We start from the raw sequence: 17,783 nt of genomic DNA, 5'->3' as shown, positions 1-17,783 counted from the left end.
AACCCTCACATGAATCCTTTCTCTGTTTGCTTCTCGCTCTGTTCTCCTTCGATCCGATAACACATATAGAATGGCCTGCACATCGCATGAGGTCTTCCCGTTCAAAGACCCGGAGCTGTCGAGCCTCCTGCTCTCCCAGCTGAACGTCCTCCGTCTGGAGAGGATCCTCACAGATGTTCTTCTGTGCAGCGAGCACCAGGAGATCCCCTGCCACCGAAACGTCCTGGTCTCCAGCAGTCCCTACTTCCGGGCAATGTTCTGCAGCAACTTCCTGGAGAGCAGCCAGACCCGCGTTGACCTGAAGGGCGTTTCCCCCGACGTGCTGAGCGGCATCGTGGATTACATCTACACGGGCGCCATCACCATCACCATGGAGCTCGTGCTGCCGCTGATGCAGGCGGCGTCCATGCTGCATTACGGACGTCTCTTCGAGGCCTGCTCGGCGTTCCTCCAGGAGCAGCTGAGCCCGGAGAACTGTCTGAGCATGGTGCGTCTGTCTGAGATCCTTCACTGCGCCAGCCTGAAGGAGAAGGCCAAGGAGATGGCGGTGCGGAGTTTCTCGGACGTGGCGGCTTCGGAAGACTTCTGCGAGCTATCCCTGCCCGAGCTCATGTGCTACCTCGAGGACGACCGACTGTGCGCCGAGGAGGAGCAGGTCTTCGAGACTCTCTTGGCCTGGATCCACCATGACCCGTTCTCGCGGCGAGGCGCCATCCACGACCTCTTCAAGAAGGTGCGCCTGCGCCACATCCACCCAACCTACCTGTTCCAGTTCATCGCCAACGACCCTCTCGTGCAGTCCTCCACCCTTTGCACCGAGATCATCGACTCGGTCCGGCGCCTCATGCTCTCCGTCAGCGCCAAGTGCGGCCGCGAGCTCAAGCCGCTGTGGACCACGCCACGCCGCTACACCTGCCGGGAGACTCTAGTGGTGGTCGGCGGGCGCAAAAACAACGAGCAGACGTCTCGCGAGGCCCTGCTCTACGACGAACGGACCCAGCGGTGGCAGTGGTTGGCCAAGCTGCCGTTGCGACTCTACAAGGCGGCATACGTCTGCATCCACAGCATCCTCTACGTGGTCGGAGGGCTCAGCCTCAGCATGGCGTCCGGAGACAGCTCCGTCAGTTCCACCGTCTACACCCTCTCCCTGAAGACCAACCAATGGCGGACGGCCGAGCCCATGTTGGAGCCTCGCTACGCCCACCAGAGTGTCTCCTACTTGCACTTTATCTTCGTTCTAGGAGGCATTGGGCCGGACAAACAGATCTCCAACTCAGTGGAGAGGTACAACAGCATGTTTAACCAATGGGAGGCCATGGCGCCCTTACCCACGGCAGTACTCCACCCGGCTGTGGCAGCTAACGACCAGAGGATCTACGTGTTTGGAGGAGAGGACGCCATGCAGAATCCTGTCCGACTGATACAGGTTAGAGAAGTTTCGTGGATGTGTTTTGTGTGTTTTCGGTGTCTACAGTACGTTATGGGCCGATGGGTAATCTATAAGCTTTGATGGCAGCTGATATAATGTGGATTTCCTTTGCTCAGGTGTATCACATCTCTCGTAACTTGTGGTCCCGACTGGAGACCAGGACGGTAAAGAATGTGTGTGCACCTGCTGCTGTCATCGAAGACAAGATCTACATCATAGGAGGTGAGTCTAGATGGTGATCCTTGTTTTTCATGCTGTATGTATTAAACCTTAAGTTATTAAGCTTCAGTTTCATTGTTTTTGGTGGATTTTGTTTTTTCTTTTCAGGGTACACTCGACGAATGATAGCCTATGACACCAAAGCCAACAAGTTTGTGAAATGTGAGAACCTGAAGGAGCGAAGAATGCACCACAGCGCCACGGTTATCAACAACAAGATCTACGTGACAGGTGGACGTTTCCTCAACAGTCAAGACGTCATTGAGGACTCTGACTGCTTTGAGTGTTACGACCCAAAGACAGATCTTTGGACCTCAAGGGGGACACTTCCCTACAAGCTGTTCGACCACGGCTCCCTACCCTTGGTTTGTGTCTCAAATAGGCCAAACCCACCCTGACCCCTAACTCCTCCTAGGGGCCCCTGCCCATTTATAACACAACCCCACCTACAAACCCCTCAACCCTGACCCCCATGCCAAAGTTATTGGCCTCCCCCAAGCCAGGACGGCAAACCATCTCAAATTGGCGGCGTTCCGTCACGGCTCAGTGATGTCTTTGGTGGTATGTTAGGTTAACTGTCATGCAAAGCTAGCAGGCATGCTAGGCTAACTGGCATGCTAGGGCTACAAGGCATGGTAGGCTAGCTAGCATCTGCAGTGTTCTAAATCAAAGAAGACCTCAGGTGGCGAACAGAGGTGTCACACTAGCCTTGGGTGTAAACTATGGACCCCACAAAGAACAGGCAAAGGACACCAAAGACATACGCAACGCACAGCTGTTCAGACTCAAGCTTGATCCAAAACTATCCACAAGCAGATGGCTGTATTCCTTAGTCAACCTTACAATTATGGATCAATGCCCTGTAATTATTTAAAGGCCTACTGTTGTTGTATTGTACGATTTTTCCCTTGTTCCAATTACCACAAACAGGCTGAGACTTTCAGCCATGTCAATAGCCACTTTATATAGAAATTACATTCCTCCTAAACCCTGATAAAACGTCTAACAATTTACTGAAAAATGGTCAACACTTGGATATGTTTACCCCAAGTCCTGAGAGAAATGTAAAATATGTGTTGTGTGCAATATTGTTCTTTTCTTGTAGGTGTCTCGACTATTTATTTAAATTAAATAACATTACCAATACATTGCAATCAGCTGAGAAATGCATGGTGTGCCTGTGTTTTCATTAAGAGGTGTTTTGTAATGGGTAGGCCTAAACATTTAAAAGAAAATATATTTTGAGACCTCTTATATTCTGTGGGGCTCAACTTGCAAAACAATTACAAAACCAAAATAAGTAACCTGTATTGCAAACATGCTCTTTCTTTTTGTGTTATCATATCACCAACTTATAACTCCTGTAGTGAACATGATACAGCTGTTTTTTCAAAGCTGTAAGGCCACGTTCTACAGTTGCCATATGCTGCTATAGGTGTACTACTTTACATAAAGTATGGCTTCCATATACAGTATTTTAGAAAAATACTTCAAGGTTAAGGCAGCTCATTTGATCTGTTAACAGTAGACTGTTCACAATTCAAAAATTCTTAAAAAGACCCATTTTAAAATGGACTTCCCTTACCTTTAGGGAGAATAATAAATATAGGAAGCATGCATCTGTGGAGAACGTTTGTAAAATACACCTTTTACCGCCATGTTGAGACTACGAATAACTATTTTACTGACATAATTAATGCTACACTCTTTAACTAATACTACACCTGTTGCACAGTCACTTGTCACTTACAACCGTTGTCACGGGAACCACAAGTTGAGTGGTGAGTAACTTCCTTCTGTTTCACGTCTCCATTTAGCATATCGGTTTACGTCTACTGCAGCTAGCCAACCCGAAACGTTATATGTTTATCTTTATTTACTAAACGTGTTAAATTGTTCATATTTATTATTCTTTGTGTTTTATAAAAGAATGAAGTCTTATTTCTATGTGGCTATTATTAAAGAGCATTTTTTGCAAAATGAAACCTTTTCTTGATTGTGTCCTTGGACAGTTCAGCATTAAACCTTGCAATCTGTGCCATGATGAGTAGGCTAACGGAGTTTCACATTGAGGATTGTCTTTGTAGGTCTCTAAAGCAGGTTAAGTCACATTCTGCGTATAGTTTGACCGCTGTCAACACACAGGTCACGGTTACAAAACCACAGGTCAATTTGTCAGTGAATCTGCAGTTTCCGATCTGTTGCACAACATTAAAGACCACGAAACATTGGAAACAAAGTTAAATTATATTACACAGGGGGATTCGGTTTTCGTTTTGCGCTTTCTGAGAAATTCGTTTTCTATAAAGGATCAACCACTTCACACAGTCGTTGTGCATTTAGCTGTGTGACATGGTATATTTCTTCTATGAAGTGTTTGGCCACATGCTTCACAACACTGGTTTCCATTGCCCCCATGAGAAATGTTCTGGTGAATGGTAACCCTAGAAGCTCCATCCTTTTCTTGTATTTGAATCACCAGCGTAGCAACCAAGGGCTAAAGATTGAACCATTAACATATTTTCCAGTCATTTGTCTCCCACCCCAAACTGCTGGTATTCGGTATGTCTACGCACGTCCTACACATGCCCTGTTATTGAACGGAATTAACCAAGTCGACTGACATCAGTCACCTGTTTCTCGTTTGGTTTTGTTAGCCAGTACAGTATTACCTCCGTTGACAAGAACACGCTATCAAATTTTTATTGAGGTATTGCTAAATGCACAGCCTCTTTACTGACGTGTGTCTGTCCACCATGGAACCCTGAGGGTCACCCTGAGGGGAGGCAGAACCAGGCTATTTTGGGCCTTGTCTGTACTAACCCCTGGGTGTAGCATTACAGTGATGATAGCTGACACACACGCACACACACACACATAAACACATACTCTAAAGCCTCAATAATAGAAACTCCATTCCCAAACAACCCTTCTAATGAGGGTCGGCCATGGATCCATAAATACAAGGGTTATCATTAGAAGAGCTTTCTGGTAGGGATGCATTTGGATATTATCATACCAATTAGCATTACCACATCATGTGATGATTATTGGATATTTTTGATCATTTGTGTACTTTAATAGCATGGTTTACTCTGTTGATTTACCATGATTTGAAGATACCTCAATAAATTTCTAGCATTGACTGTCAATTACTGTATATGTGCTGTCAAAAGTTTTTTGCGCTGAAATCTAAAAACATTAAATTAGGTTGTGGTTTACACAAACAAGAATGCCACCGCTGCGATCTTCAAATCACTTTGTTTTGTTCAGGGGGGGGGGGGCTGGTTTGTTATGAAAGAACCCAGTGCCCCCCCTGTAATTCCAGCCTTGTGTAAGTGTGTCAGACAGGGGGATTACAGAGGGTTTACACCTGTATAACTGGCCCATCTCTGGGTCATTAGGATCCGACAGGTGCTGAAAGCCTGTCACTCCAGGAACTGGACCTGGTTAACCAGGGGTTTGTTTTTCTCATGTGACATGTTCTGGTTAGGGTGTTTTCTCAAGTTCTAGTTTAGTGACAAGCCTACAATCACTTTACTGAGACTAAAATACTTTTTGTCTAAATGTTTTGGGCACTACATTTCAGTAAACATCTTGTATGCCAACTTAATACTCACCTGAGTAGCGTCGGTTTGAATCTGACCTGCCCTGGTTTGATCTTCTGTCCTGTAGAATCAGAATCAGAATTGTGTTAAATCACCAAGTGGTCCCAAACAAGGAATTTACTTTGGTGGGCAGGTCCATACAGTGAACATTTAAACATAATGAACAAAATAAAAATGTAGAAAATGTACAACAAAATAAAATACTAGGGATATATAATATAAAATACGATAAAATAATATAGAAAAATAAAAAATAGGTGTCCACTACAGTCCTCATCTGGCATGTTTTAAATAATAAGCTTGTAAGTTGAATAAAGCCAATTACAACAGGAGGGTTGCTCTCCAGAGTTTGAGTTGGAAAGCCTAGCAAACTTCCCAGCACTTAACACATGGCGCCATCTGGTGGAAGAAATCATTTGATACAAATCCAGGAATTACCAGCAGGTGGCGCTGCCTGCATATGAGAATCTCACAGTATTGAGAACCGACTATTATCAAGTGTGTTTCTCAATGTCTAGTTGGTCGACTTTTCCATGGTCATTTTTTGGGGGCAAATCTGGTACATGAGTCTAACATGAGATGCATTAAATACTTCAAAGGGTAGACTGTTTCTACACAGACACTGAAGTTCTATATTTGTCTAACAATTTTATTTTATTATTTGAAAAATAACAGATGTACCATCAATGGAATAATGAAAAATCGTTTGAAAGAATTGGATCATTTTATTGTCATTCGTTCATTAAAAAAAAATTACATGGATAGAATTCACACCATTCCTGCCTTACTGGTATCAAAACAAACAAGGTCAGACAAAATATAAAATATGACATCATGATCTTCAAACTGGAAAATTTTGTTCTGGTCAATGTGGACATTGTTCATAGTACCACGGGAATCACCAAGCAATCAACTGATTAGAAAATAAAACTGTCTAAGGTTGTGTGTGTTTTTATACTAGTAAGTAAGGAAGTGTGCAAGCACAGTGTCTGTGCATCAGTCAAAATCTTTGTCTGAAAGACACAGTAAAAAAAAAAAAAAAAAAATCAGAGGCAATAACACTCTGAAAAACACACAATACCCTGTTACCTACATTCAAATCAGTGTGGTGTTTTAATCTAAACCCGTCTCCAGAATGTGTTCACACAATCAACCCTTGTCCGAGAGGAACCCTAGAAATTTGCTCTGTGAAACAAACAAATACATGAAGACATTTACTTAATTAAGACAGGAACTTGACAAACAATTTGATCACTCCAGAAACTGTTATTCCAGATATATAGCTGAGTCAATAACTTAATACTAAGACATAATAAAATAATTTTGAAGAATATCAATAATAGAAACGATGACAATATTAGAATACACAATAAATAATAACAATAATTATAATTATAATAATGACAGTGATTTGAGTATTAGAAATAATTCTCTATTTTTGAAGGATTTGGATGTACAGCATTTACAAGGACACAGTCAACAGCCGCTGTGCGCTAGCTAAGAATAGGGCAAAACCTTCCAGTTCAGTTTCCAGCTCCCATCACTATTTACAATGTACAACTAGTCAACATAATTACAGATCATTCAGAAGGAGGAATGTAAATGTAATGTAAGGAGGAGCGCTTTTTGGCACCAGGCACATTATTTAAAATACATCATACACAAGTGGCTAAAACCCACATGAAACTACCTCTGAACCCATCCCAGACTTGCACTTCCCAACACACATCTTCAGTTGATCGACGACCCGTAATCAAATCTCCAATTTGCAAAACAAGTTGTGTTATATTTATCATGCCACTCATTAAAGGGTAGGAAAAGAGTGTTGGGGAATGGTAGAGAATCCAGAACCGTGTCAGACCTAACTGACGGATCAACAGTGCATCTGTCAGATAGACGATCGGCTAGTTCTTCCTGAGGGCTAGGGCGTAAACAGGACCTGGGTATTTATTTACATCCAAGATCTGGCAAGGGATCCTTCGCTCAACTATTTACACACAGCAGACTTCCTTCCATGTGACTATTACAAATATACATTCTCTGGTTGGATTCTTCTCCATGACCACAGCAGCTATGCGTGAAACCCACTCACCCGCCAGATAGCTAGAGCCATTCAAATACGTCAGATAAAAATAGATACAAATGGAATATAGTTGTACCTCCATACTGAACTGGGGGAGGAATGTCTTTTACTGGGCACTTTTTAGAAAGGTTTGGTATTTAGAACCTGCCAAAGACGACCACCATTTTGAATATCGTCAAAGAAACCAAGTCAGTCAGCTGCAAAGGAGATGCAGTTGAGTGGATCACTGACCAGCTTTTCCAAACTGGATTCTTGGGAATTACTTTGGAATACTCTAGTTACTGGCACCGTCGGTCAGAACAACCGTTACATATCCTACCATCATCGCTCAGAAGACGTTCTCTTACAGACTTGACCTGATAGCCCCTCACGTTCCATCTACAGAAGCCACCACTTCACATACAGCGTTTTAAAGAGGTTTAAGGAGATGTTTCCCTCCCCCCCCCCCCCCCCCCCCCCCCCCGGGAGTAGTGTCTACCATCCACGCGAAGGTTTCACACTTCGTTGATGGTCCTCTCAGAGGGCCGGTAGTCCCTGGCGTTGGCGGAGGACACGTAGAAGGACTGGGTCTTGCGGTTGAGGCGTGCCCGCTTGGTGGCCACGGTCAGGCTGCGCTTGCTGGAGGAGATGATCTCCGAGATGAACTTCTTGCAGTCCACGCACACCTCCATGGTGCACCAGTCCTCCGTAAGCTCCTTGGGGAGTTCTGCCAGGTCCCGTGAGCCGGTCTCGCTGCTGTTGTGTTTGGACAGCCTGGGGGGAAGGATCAGATAGAAATGTTCAATGTTATGTCCTTATATACATCCATCCTTGAACACTGTAGACCGAAGGTGGTGAGGAGTTGAGAGACAACATACTTGCGCCGCAGGCTGTTCCGGTGGTGTCCGGATACGGAGGAAGGAGTATCCGGCTGAGCCGAAGCCGCAGTGGTGCCGGCCTCCTCCTTGGCGGGGGTGCTGGGGCCGAGGGAGTAGATCGGCAGGTTGGCGTAGGGCTTGGAAGGCAGCCGCATCTGGAACGACAGCGGAGGATGTGATTGGATGCGTCGGATGAATCTAGAGACCGGTTCTGGGGGTGTGGGAATGGCTTTGTAGGCTAGGAAGCACTCATGTATGAGTTGTGTTGAGTGAAAGGGAAGAGTTAGGAAAGGGAGGGAGTCAGGTGGCTGAGCGGTTAGAGAATCGGGCTAGTAATGTGAAGGTTGCCAGTTCGATTCCCGGCTGTGCAAAATGAGGTTGTGTCCTTGGGCAAGGCACTTCACCCTACTTGCTTCGAGGGGAATGTCCCTGTACTTACTGTAAGTCGCTCTGGATAAGAGCGTCTGCTAAATGACTAAATGTAAACGTAAGAAAGGAAGAATTCCTCGTACCTTTTTACAGCATTGAGAGCAAACCGGCCTAAAGGGAAAACAGAAATCTCTCATCATCTCAGAATCGAATATCCTTAATTCGAATGCAGATTAACGCAACACTGAATTGAACATAATCTCAACTGTGATGGGCTTTTACCTTTTACAGAATTGGCAGGTGTAGGACCAGGTGAAGAGGGAAAACCTCTTGGTGCGACAGGAGAAGCAAAGCTGAGGAGTGGGAAGTGTCGTCATGTTAGGAACCACATCCTCCTTTCTTAGTGGGAACAGATTGTCAAACCAAGTCGATGACATTTGTCTTGATTTGAATCTCAAGAAAGATTTGCTAAACTAAATGGAAATTGTGAGGTCAGGGATGGATTTGTGATTTAGTGAGTGAATGTGTGCATGAGTGTGTGTGTGGACAGACTATATTCCCGAAAACTCTGCAGAGCCCAACCCTCGTCTTCACACTATTCTTATAAATGTCAAAGTTTCTAAATTACCCATGTCACGTAACTGACTCTGTTTTTTTGTTTTTTTTTGTCTCAATCTTTGTTCTTCTGTCTGTAACTGTGTTTTTATGTTGCTGCCTGTCTTGGTCAGGTCTCCCTTGAAAAATAGATTTTTAATCTCAATTGGACTCTCAAAATAAAAAATAAAAATGGTGGTGAAGCCTCCAGAGATCCGGATGTAGCTATGGAGGCTCGGAGGTGGCGTTCTCACCTTTCCTTTCTTCAGGGCGTTGTAGACATCCTTGTACTGTTGAAACTTCTCCAGCTCTGCTTTCACCAGCACCTGTCTGATGTGCATCACCTCCTCCACGGTGAGGGTCAGGCACTCGACAGGATAGCAGAACTCCTCCTGTGAAACACACACACATTTATTAAACCCGCCCTGATGCATGTGCGCGAGCCCAACTTCCCGATCCCACCGTTGAGATGATTGAAAAAGACTGTTGCTATGGAGATGGTTGACCAATGCAGCGTGCGTAGAGTGCATCCCACACATGAACACCACATTCGTGGGACATTCGAGACCGACTGTCAGAGTGAGACACCCATCCACAGCATGAGCCCACATTCCCATTACAGCACACATTGCCATTACAGCACACATTCCCATTACAGCACACATTCCCAAACAGGAGTACGTAACGGATGATGTGCTCAGTGAGGACAATGACTGGAGTGTTGGATCATGGGAGCGAATGACTCTGAACCAAGCACGAGTCAAGAGTCATTTCATTCCCAGGAACACAGGAAGATAAGGACACATTATGGTGAAACTATTCAGACCTATTCACCCATTTAATATTTGGGTTCTCATCATAGAGAGGTAAGGGTTTGATTATGGATTGTCCATTTTCTCATGTATTTTACATTGTAAAATCCTCTCCGATCTACGGAGAGGAGACTAGGCCTGGTTGGTCGGAGATTATTAGTGCTGAAACCTGGTTCCCCCAAAGCAGAGTTAGTATAGGTTCAGAGTTGCTGATGTTTGATGAAGGTGCGGGTGTCGCAGGATGATGATGTCATCACTAGGACCTACCCCGTGAGCACTGCCATCGGCCGCCACCTGATGTTTGGAGGGAACAGAATGATGCTGTGTTCATTTAAGCACAACCAAAGAAGAAGAAAGAAAAGAGGCTTTTTTCAGCCTAATTTGATGTTCCCAGGCACAGAAACACTTACAATGAAGTACTCTGACTGTACCAAGCAAACACGCACACCAAACAATATACCGTACACAACACACTCATTTCAACAGCCTGGTGTGGTTTTTGACATCATGCCAGCTTATTAAATCTCAGTCCGTCTCCTGATGCTTAGACAGGTATCGATGCGACAGCTCCAGATCACATTCCCATTAACCGCTGTTGCTTACAATCAAAAACCATCAGGAGACATGCACAGAACACGTCCACCTAAAGACAAGCAGACGGACAGCGTGACCAAGTTACCTTGGCACTCGCCTCCACTGGCATCTGCAGCAGTACGTAACAGCAAAGAAAAAGAGTTGTTTTAGATCTATATTCTCAGCAGAGCAGTCAGGCGGGGCCCTAGTCTGTGTGTGTGTGTGTGGGGGGGGGGGGGGGGGGGGAGACCAAGGGGACAAAGGAGTCCCAGTTCTTCTGCACATCGCCACGCTCAGGCGGCCATTGAACGTTATTAACAGATGCGGCGCTTGCCAGATTCCACGAGAGGTAAGAACGTGCCGCGTCAGGAGAGTGAGAGAGGCATCAACTTCAGTTACTCAGAAAAGCTTTTCAGCCGGAAGTTAAAGAAGAGCTGCAGGACTTGCGCAAGAGTCAACTTGCTCTATCAGAGGCCCAGCACTCATTCCTGGTCCCCTATCACGTGTAGTTGCTGACTAAATTAAAGACAGTAGCCAGACAGGGTGGGGTTAATGATCTTATTAGTTAAAACTCTTTTCTGTGAAGAAGCCTGGTCTACTGGATTCATAGGAAGTCAATAATAAGTCAAGAGGAAGATGAACGATAAGCTTGTATCCCCCCCGCCTGTTTCAACTGCAGGTCATGAGGTTTCAATTACGGCTCTCCATTTCTCCTTCCCTCTCACTCCTCACGTGTGCCCTCACATGACCAGTACCAGGTTCATTCAGTCACCCGCTGGCCTCAAGACTGAGGAGTTTGAGAGAGAGGTGGTGGTGAGGAGAGGTTACTGTCCTCTGGGAATGTCACGTAAATGTCCCCACTTCGATTTTTTTGTATTTATAACCTGATTAAATGATGCTGGGGGATTTTTAATATACAAATTATATATCATTCTGAATTAAATGACCAGACTTTAGAATTGGTTGTAAATCATTTTAGATTTTAGGTTTCCCTAGTCAGCTATATCTTTGTTGATGCATAAAACCAGCTAACTATACCCGACAAGTGTTGAAATTCAAAAGACCAGTTCCCCCCCAGTGTTGAGGAGGGGAGGCGGGTTGTGGTAGAGGGGAGTGTTGTCATGGAAACGCACCAGTGATTTGGAGCTTTGCCTGGACGAGGCGACGATGGGCCGCATGCCGGTGGGGGCCTCCTCCTCGATGGAGTGCCGGCGCTGGGGGGACCGACGCTTGTCTGTCTGGGGGGTGAAGGACCTGGACATGGGCAGGAACCTGGGGGGGGCTGGGGGGGAGGAGGAGGAGGAGGAGAGGGAGATGTGGGGGGGGGGGGGAGGAGAGGGAGATGTGGGGGGGAGGAGGAGAGGGAGATGTGGGGGGGGGAGGAGAGGGGGTGGAGGAGGAGGAGAGGGAGATGTGGGGGGGGAGGAGAGGGGGTGGAGGAGGAGGAGAGGGAGATGTGGGGGGGAGGAGGAGAGGGAGATGTGGGGGGAGGAGGAGATGGGAGTAGGGAGAGCATGACATTAGACTGAGGCTTTGTCGAGGTCCAGAAAACTCTGGAAGGAGAGTGAAACAGAACGGAACTGATCTTACCCTTCTTTCCGATGAGGGAGTCTGGGGACACGCTGGAGCTGCTCGCTGATTGGTGGCTGGACGACTCCTGTGATTGGACAGCAGATCAGACACAATACAACCAGACACCGAGGGGCTCGGATACACCCACAGAACCAGGAAGCTGCAAAACTCGGATCCAAGGGTTACAAACATTGTAGCTAAGGTGGATGTGTTTTATCAGACTAGAACAGGCCTCAAACAGACCCGGATGGGCACTTATACTTTGGCGATCTCTTTCGCCTCCGCCGCAAGATCTGTCGGAGGGGCTAGGGGCTGTACCCGTGGACGTACACCAGCCAGTAAGGCTTGAAAGGGGGTGAAGAGAGAGGAGGATGTGAGGGGAGAGGAGAGCGCTGGTCTTACGTCAGAGTCTGAGCTGTCCAGCTCAGCCAGGGTCGGAGCCTTCAGCAGCCTCTTCCTCTGAGACAGAGGCAGGCCGCTGCTTCCTGGTGTGTGAGTCGGCGTCGCGCCATTGGCCAGAGCCAGCGTGCTGACCGCCAACTTCCTGGGGGCGTCGTGGACGTTCATGTCTGCGAGTGGAGGAGGTACGCCACAGAGTCAGACAGGCGTCGCTTTCATACACAATTTAATATTTTGTATATTTTAGATATTTTATATCTAGCATTTTCTCTGGCCTGGACATTCCATTTCCTCTTTTCCTCTGAACTTCCTTGCATTTGTTTAACCAGACAGCATAAAATATCTGCACCACCCCACATACTGGATGAAGACGTTACAGCAACAGCTTCTCGATGCTGACTGAACGAGGGTGGAAGTTCTTTGTAAAAATCGATCAAAGCCACTTCAGAAGCCACATAAATTAAAACGCATGTCCTGGACAATGCCAACTCGGAGGTGGGCAACATTAATTATTGCTTCGGCCGTGCTTCAAAGTGGCCGAGTTGCTGATTAAATATTGATGTGCCTTAAGTATAGAGATGAAGGAGAGACAGGAAGATTTAAACAGGAGTCAAGGGAGCCCTTTATAGAGCGTTAACCCAACACACACACATACACACACACACATACACACACACACGCCTCGTAAACGAGGTTGCTATACTTCACCTGAGCTGCGGAACAAGTCCTGAGGGGTGCTGATGCTTTTCCCAGCACCTACGGAGGAAAACAACCCTCAGTTACCACACGGACGTCACATGACGTGTCACATGACCACACGGACGTCACATGAGCAGACCGCCTCCCCCCCGCCTGCTGCTACGAGCCAGGTGCCCCTGAGCCAGGTGAGGTCAAGCAGAAGCACCCTCATGTGAGCCACACAGCAAGGGAGGGGGGGGGGGGGGGGGGCACGGTGTTAGGCTGTGCAAGCACACACACACACACGTCTGCACAGGTAGGGGTGTGGGGGGCATAGCTGTTGTATATATGAACTTGACACAGTGTGAAACACAGGGCAACCACCACCAAACTAGTACAAACAGACAGTAACTTAGTGATTTTACCTGAGGAGTCAAAACTGATAGACATGGTTAGAGGTCGAATGACTGAACAGTGTCAGTGTTAGGAGGGGGAATAAAGCAGAAGGAAATAAATGAATAAATGAGAATCTAAAATGAAACAATAAAGAACAGAAAGTATAGTGATTTCTTAACACCCCCCTTTCACCATTTAAACAAACTAAGCTGTGGTGACATCACACTAATCGGGATCTGAGTTAGAGTGTTCAGACGTATACAATTCGTTGAGGTATTTCACAAATTACGCAACAGTGAAGTACCAGACAATACAAACACTGAAAACATTTACTAGGAGTACAAGCAACTCCATGATTACAACAAACAAAGGAATGTTGTGAGGTATTGTATAGTACACCGCTAAATAAATTGCATTGATCCTCTCAGGGCCTTACAAATATGAAGGTATTACGCTGAAGAAAAGAATACAAGCTTAGCAGAGCTCTGTGCTCTCTGTATCACTCAACTCCTTAATCCCCTTTAACAAGGTTGTTTAGGAAAGATCCATGCTCTCCTTAACTCCTACCCAGACCGACAGAAACTCAAAAGCTAAGAAAAACAACCTCAGCCCTCTTCCTTAAAGTTTGAGAAATTCAAGGTCAAACGGAAAACACTTGACCACGCCCACCCTGAGGCTGTGACATCACTACTCATCTTGTTCACCAACATAGAAACTACAGTATGAAAGAGCACGGCCAACAGAGATGACGAGTCATGTTTATGTGTGATGGCGGGGTTCACGTTACGACGGTCTAGAGATTATGAGGGGAGAGAGTTCACACTGCGGGTCGAATGTAAGGCTCTGTGTCATGCAGGGGACAGAGTACAAGCAGACCGGTTTAGGTTAGGGGCGTTTGATAGGGCTGTCCTGGCTTGACACCAGCTTTCTAAAAGTAGGGTTATCACATGCACACCCTGTAAAGCTGGGCACCTGCCAATGTTTGTTATGTAACAGAGTATTGTTTTTGGCGCAGACAACAAATGGATAAATCTAATCAATCGCTGTCCTGTCAAGAACCTGTAATGTGTGTGTGCGGCGCGCATGTGCATATATATGTGTGTGTGTGTGTGTGTGGCGCTCACCCAATCGGCTGCGGCGGATCATGTCAGGTGACACGGGCCTCAGCTTCCTCTCTGCCTTGATGTCCTCCAACAGGCGCTCGTGGAGGCTCCGTGGCCGCGGGGGGTGGGGCTTCAGCTTGCGGGACGCCACCTGTCGCCATAGAGACGCCGAGGGCTCAGGGGTTGGACTACAACGGCAGCAGAGCGCTAACTAAGTCTTAACCAACACTGGTCAACTACTGGATTACTACTGGTGGTGATTCTAGTGTCACTAAATTAAATGTTACTTTTGGCCGACATTAATACAATTATTAACAGATGCATTGGCTTTCCTATCAATGAAAAAATGGCCACCATTTTTCTCAGTATTCAGATCCATTTCACCAGCTAGCGAAAGCTAGGATCAAAAGAATCCATGACATGGTATTTGAAAGGAACTAAGGTGAGTTTGTTTTGCCTTGCGAGATGGGTGTGTTGGTTTTATGACACTGGGCAGGACCAACATCAATGCGGGTATGTGTATGTACTTACAGGTTTGAGGGGTGGCCTGGATCGGATGAAGTCCAGGATGACCTCGTGGGCGCTTTTCTTTAACCTGGGAGGGAGGTCTCCATTCACCTGAAGGACCAGAGGTTGAAGGGGTGTGGGTTAATGTTCAAAGGTGCTTTATGAGTGATGTTGAGATGACCCAAGGACATGGTTAAATAACTTTAGGGATGCCTTTGACAGGACTCAGTAATGTGATTTTATCGTTATCGACTATCGCTTATCTTGTAATTATGTGAAGCTCTGAAGCACACTGCTGCCCTGTTCAAACCAGGAGTCTAAGATACGACTGTGGAAAGTGAACAAAGGTCAGGCTGTTGTCTGATACGGCACACTTTTTCAGATCTGCCCAGGTGCTTGATGTGGCATTTCTCTGAGAAAGAGGGAGAGAGCGAGAGCCCTTTGATAGCTTGAAAATGGCTTCTCGAATTTCATCCTACTGGTGGGAACACTGCTGAGTCATCTTATTTACTATAAAAGACTTACTACTACTATAGCAATATGTGATAAAAGGTGCCAGTATTCAGCGTTGTCAATATTTCCACAAACAACACTACAAGTCAAACAACACTACAAGTCAAACATGAACAGCACTGCGAAGCAAAAGGAACACAACTCATGCAAACTGTTAGATGTCAAAACAGTGTCATTGATATACAGTAGCTTTAAGGTCTTAAATGATGATTAAAGGCCGACTCCTGTGGTGTAAACGCGCAGGCGAGATGACTCACCAAGACCTTGCGCAGCTTGTAGCGTTGGGAGCGGATGTCGTCCATGAGCATCTCGTAGGGCGTGAACTGGAACTCGATGGCGAGGGGGTTGTACTGACGCTCCTGCACCTTCTTCAGCTTGACGCCATGACGCAGGTCTCGCATCACCTGCACCCAGAACCGGGCCTGGGGGGGGAGGGAGAGGGGGGGAGGAGGAGAGGGGGGAGGGGTATTTGTTTCGATTAGTTTGTTCAAATGTGGGTGGGACAGCTCTTCTATTTTATGACGCAATGTTTTCATGTATAATGAAAGCCACACTCCTAGGGGCGGGAGTCGTGTGTTTTGCTGCATTTAGTTGATTGCTTTGCTGTCTGATCGATCGTTATGTTGGCCGACGTTGGGTCATTTTCGCAGCATGCCATTCTTCTCTTACCCAATCTGCATTCTGCAGCTCGTTCAGGTCTTTGACAGGCTCGCCGTGGGTCTCCCCCTCCATCTTACGCAGGTTCTAGTCAGACAGACAGACAGACAGAGTAAGTGAAATGAAGACAAGAAGTTGAGGACCATCTAGTTTAAAGAGGACTGTTACAGTGTAAATCACCATCTCCATTGTAGCTCTGGACCAAACCACAACAAAGCCCAGGTTGGTTTAGACCAGTGGTTCTCAATCCTGGTCCTCGGGACCCCATGCCCTGCATGAATGGTCGGTATCAGGCTTGGATAACGACCGTTCATTTGAATCAGGTGTGTTGGAGCAGGGAAACATCTAAAACATGCAGGACGGGTGCCCGAGGACCAGGATTGAGAACCACTGGTTTAGACATCGCACTTCCTGTCTGGCACGGACTTCCTGTCTGGCACGCACTTCCTGTCTGGCACGCACTTCCTGTCTGGCACGCACTTCCTGTCTGGCACGCACTTCCTGTCTGGCACGATAGTCAGTTGATGGCTACTTCTCGTGTGGAACTATCAGGTCAAATATCTGACCTGTTCGATCCCCATCAGACTGGCACCATCGACCTGCCTCCCCAGTGAGCTAGAATCAATGGGCCACTAACGACGCCTTTTAAATATCTGGTGCTCTGCCAAAGACCTCTCTGTGCAGACAGCCATAGACTAAGATTCCACAAAGCTGACAAGTCCATTTGAGCCTAGAACAGACTCATTTGCCCCGGTTTCTTGAAGTTTTGTGGGAGTTGTAGTTTAATAAACTAGAGCTTGATGGCAGGATGTTTCTGACATGTCTTTGGTGACTGTTGTCATGGGAGGCTGGCACACCTGCCTTTTGGTACCAGGTCTCGACCCGGCTTCCTGGTCTTTTACATTTACATGTAGTCATTTAGCAGACGCTCTTATCCAGAGCGACTTACAGTAAGTACAGGGACATTCTCCCTGAGGCAAGTAGGGTGTCACAACGTCATTTTGCTTGAACCGGCAACCTTCTGACTAATAGCCCGACTCCCTAACCGCTCAGCCATCTGATCCCCTTTGGTCTTAGGGATCCCACTCCTACAGTATGTCTGAAACCGCCCAGTGTTGGGGCATGGCGTCATTTCTTCCAGCACACTTTATACCCACAGATCAAAGCAAGTACAGCTGTCAAGTCTGTTCCGGCCCTGGGTAACCAAGCAGGATGTACTCCAGGCCTGATTAGTCAGAAAATAGTTTCACAGGGAATCACCACCCAGCAGAGACAGATCAAAGGAACAACCTGAAAACTTTTCCTCGCCTTTTCCTCTCGTCTCCCTCCCTCCCATCTATCCATCATCTTTTTCTACCACTCCATTTTATCCCCTTTTTCAACCTCTTCCAACATTTCTGCCTCTCCTCCATTC

The 17,783-nt window shown here is 46.6% G+C and overlaps 2 protein-coding genes across 2 annotated transcripts in view; one reads left to right on the top strand and one right to left on the bottom strand.

Moving 5' to 3' along the window:
• Positions 1-3,633, top strand: part of LOC136962170 (kelch-like protein 38) — a 5,112-nt gene extending 1,479 nt beyond the window's left edge. The window contains 3 exon segments of the mRNA XM_067255851.1: positions 70-1,426; positions 1,546-1,651; positions 1,757-3,633. Coding sequence (XP_067111952.1) covers positions 70-1,426; positions 1,546-1,651; positions 1,757-2,046 — 1,753 coding nt within the window. The 3' untranslated portion in view covers positions 2,047-3,633.
• A 2,334-nt stretch (positions 3,634-5,967) lies between these two features.
• Positions 5,968-17,783, bottom strand: part of spire1a (spire-type actin nucleation factor 1a) — a 28,746-nt gene continuing 16,930 nt past the window's right edge. Inside the window, exons 5-19 of the mRNA XM_067255980.1 lie at positions 16,382-16,456; positions 15,970-16,134; positions 15,224-15,310; positions 14,714-14,843; positions 13,619-13,660; positions 13,224-13,271; positions 12,519-12,685; positions 12,135-12,201; positions 11,678-11,826; positions 10,239-10,265; positions 9,414-9,551; positions 8,848-8,918; positions 8,709-8,736; positions 8,197-8,351; positions 5,968-8,092 (exon numbers count right to left, since the gene is read on the bottom strand). Coding sequence (XP_067112081.1) covers positions 7,834-8,092; positions 8,197-8,351; positions 8,709-8,736; positions 8,848-8,918; positions 9,414-9,551; positions 10,239-10,265; positions 11,678-11,826; positions 12,135-12,201; positions 12,519-12,685; positions 13,224-13,271; positions 13,619-13,660; positions 14,714-14,843; positions 15,224-15,310; positions 15,970-16,134; positions 16,382-16,456 — 1,608 coding nt within the window. The 3' untranslated portion in view covers positions 5,968-7,833. The remainder of the gene's footprint in view (positions 8,093-8,196; positions 8,352-8,708; positions 8,737-8,847; positions 8,919-9,413; positions 9,552-10,238; positions 10,266-11,677; positions 11,827-12,134; positions 12,202-12,518; positions 12,686-13,223; positions 13,272-13,618; positions 13,661-14,713; positions 14,844-15,223; positions 15,311-15,969; positions 16,135-16,381; positions 16,457-17,783) is intronic.

Source organism: Osmerus mordax, chromosome 18 (genome assembly GCF_038355195.1).
Source record: "Osmerus mordax isolate fOsmMor3 chromosome 18, fOsmMor3.pri, whole genome shotgun sequence".
In the NCBI taxonomy this organism is placed as follows: domain Eukaryota; kingdom Metazoa; phylum Chordata; class Actinopteri; order Osmeriformes; family Osmeridae; genus Osmerus; species Osmerus mordax.
This window is presented reverse-complemented; position numbering and strand designations above follow the sequence as displayed.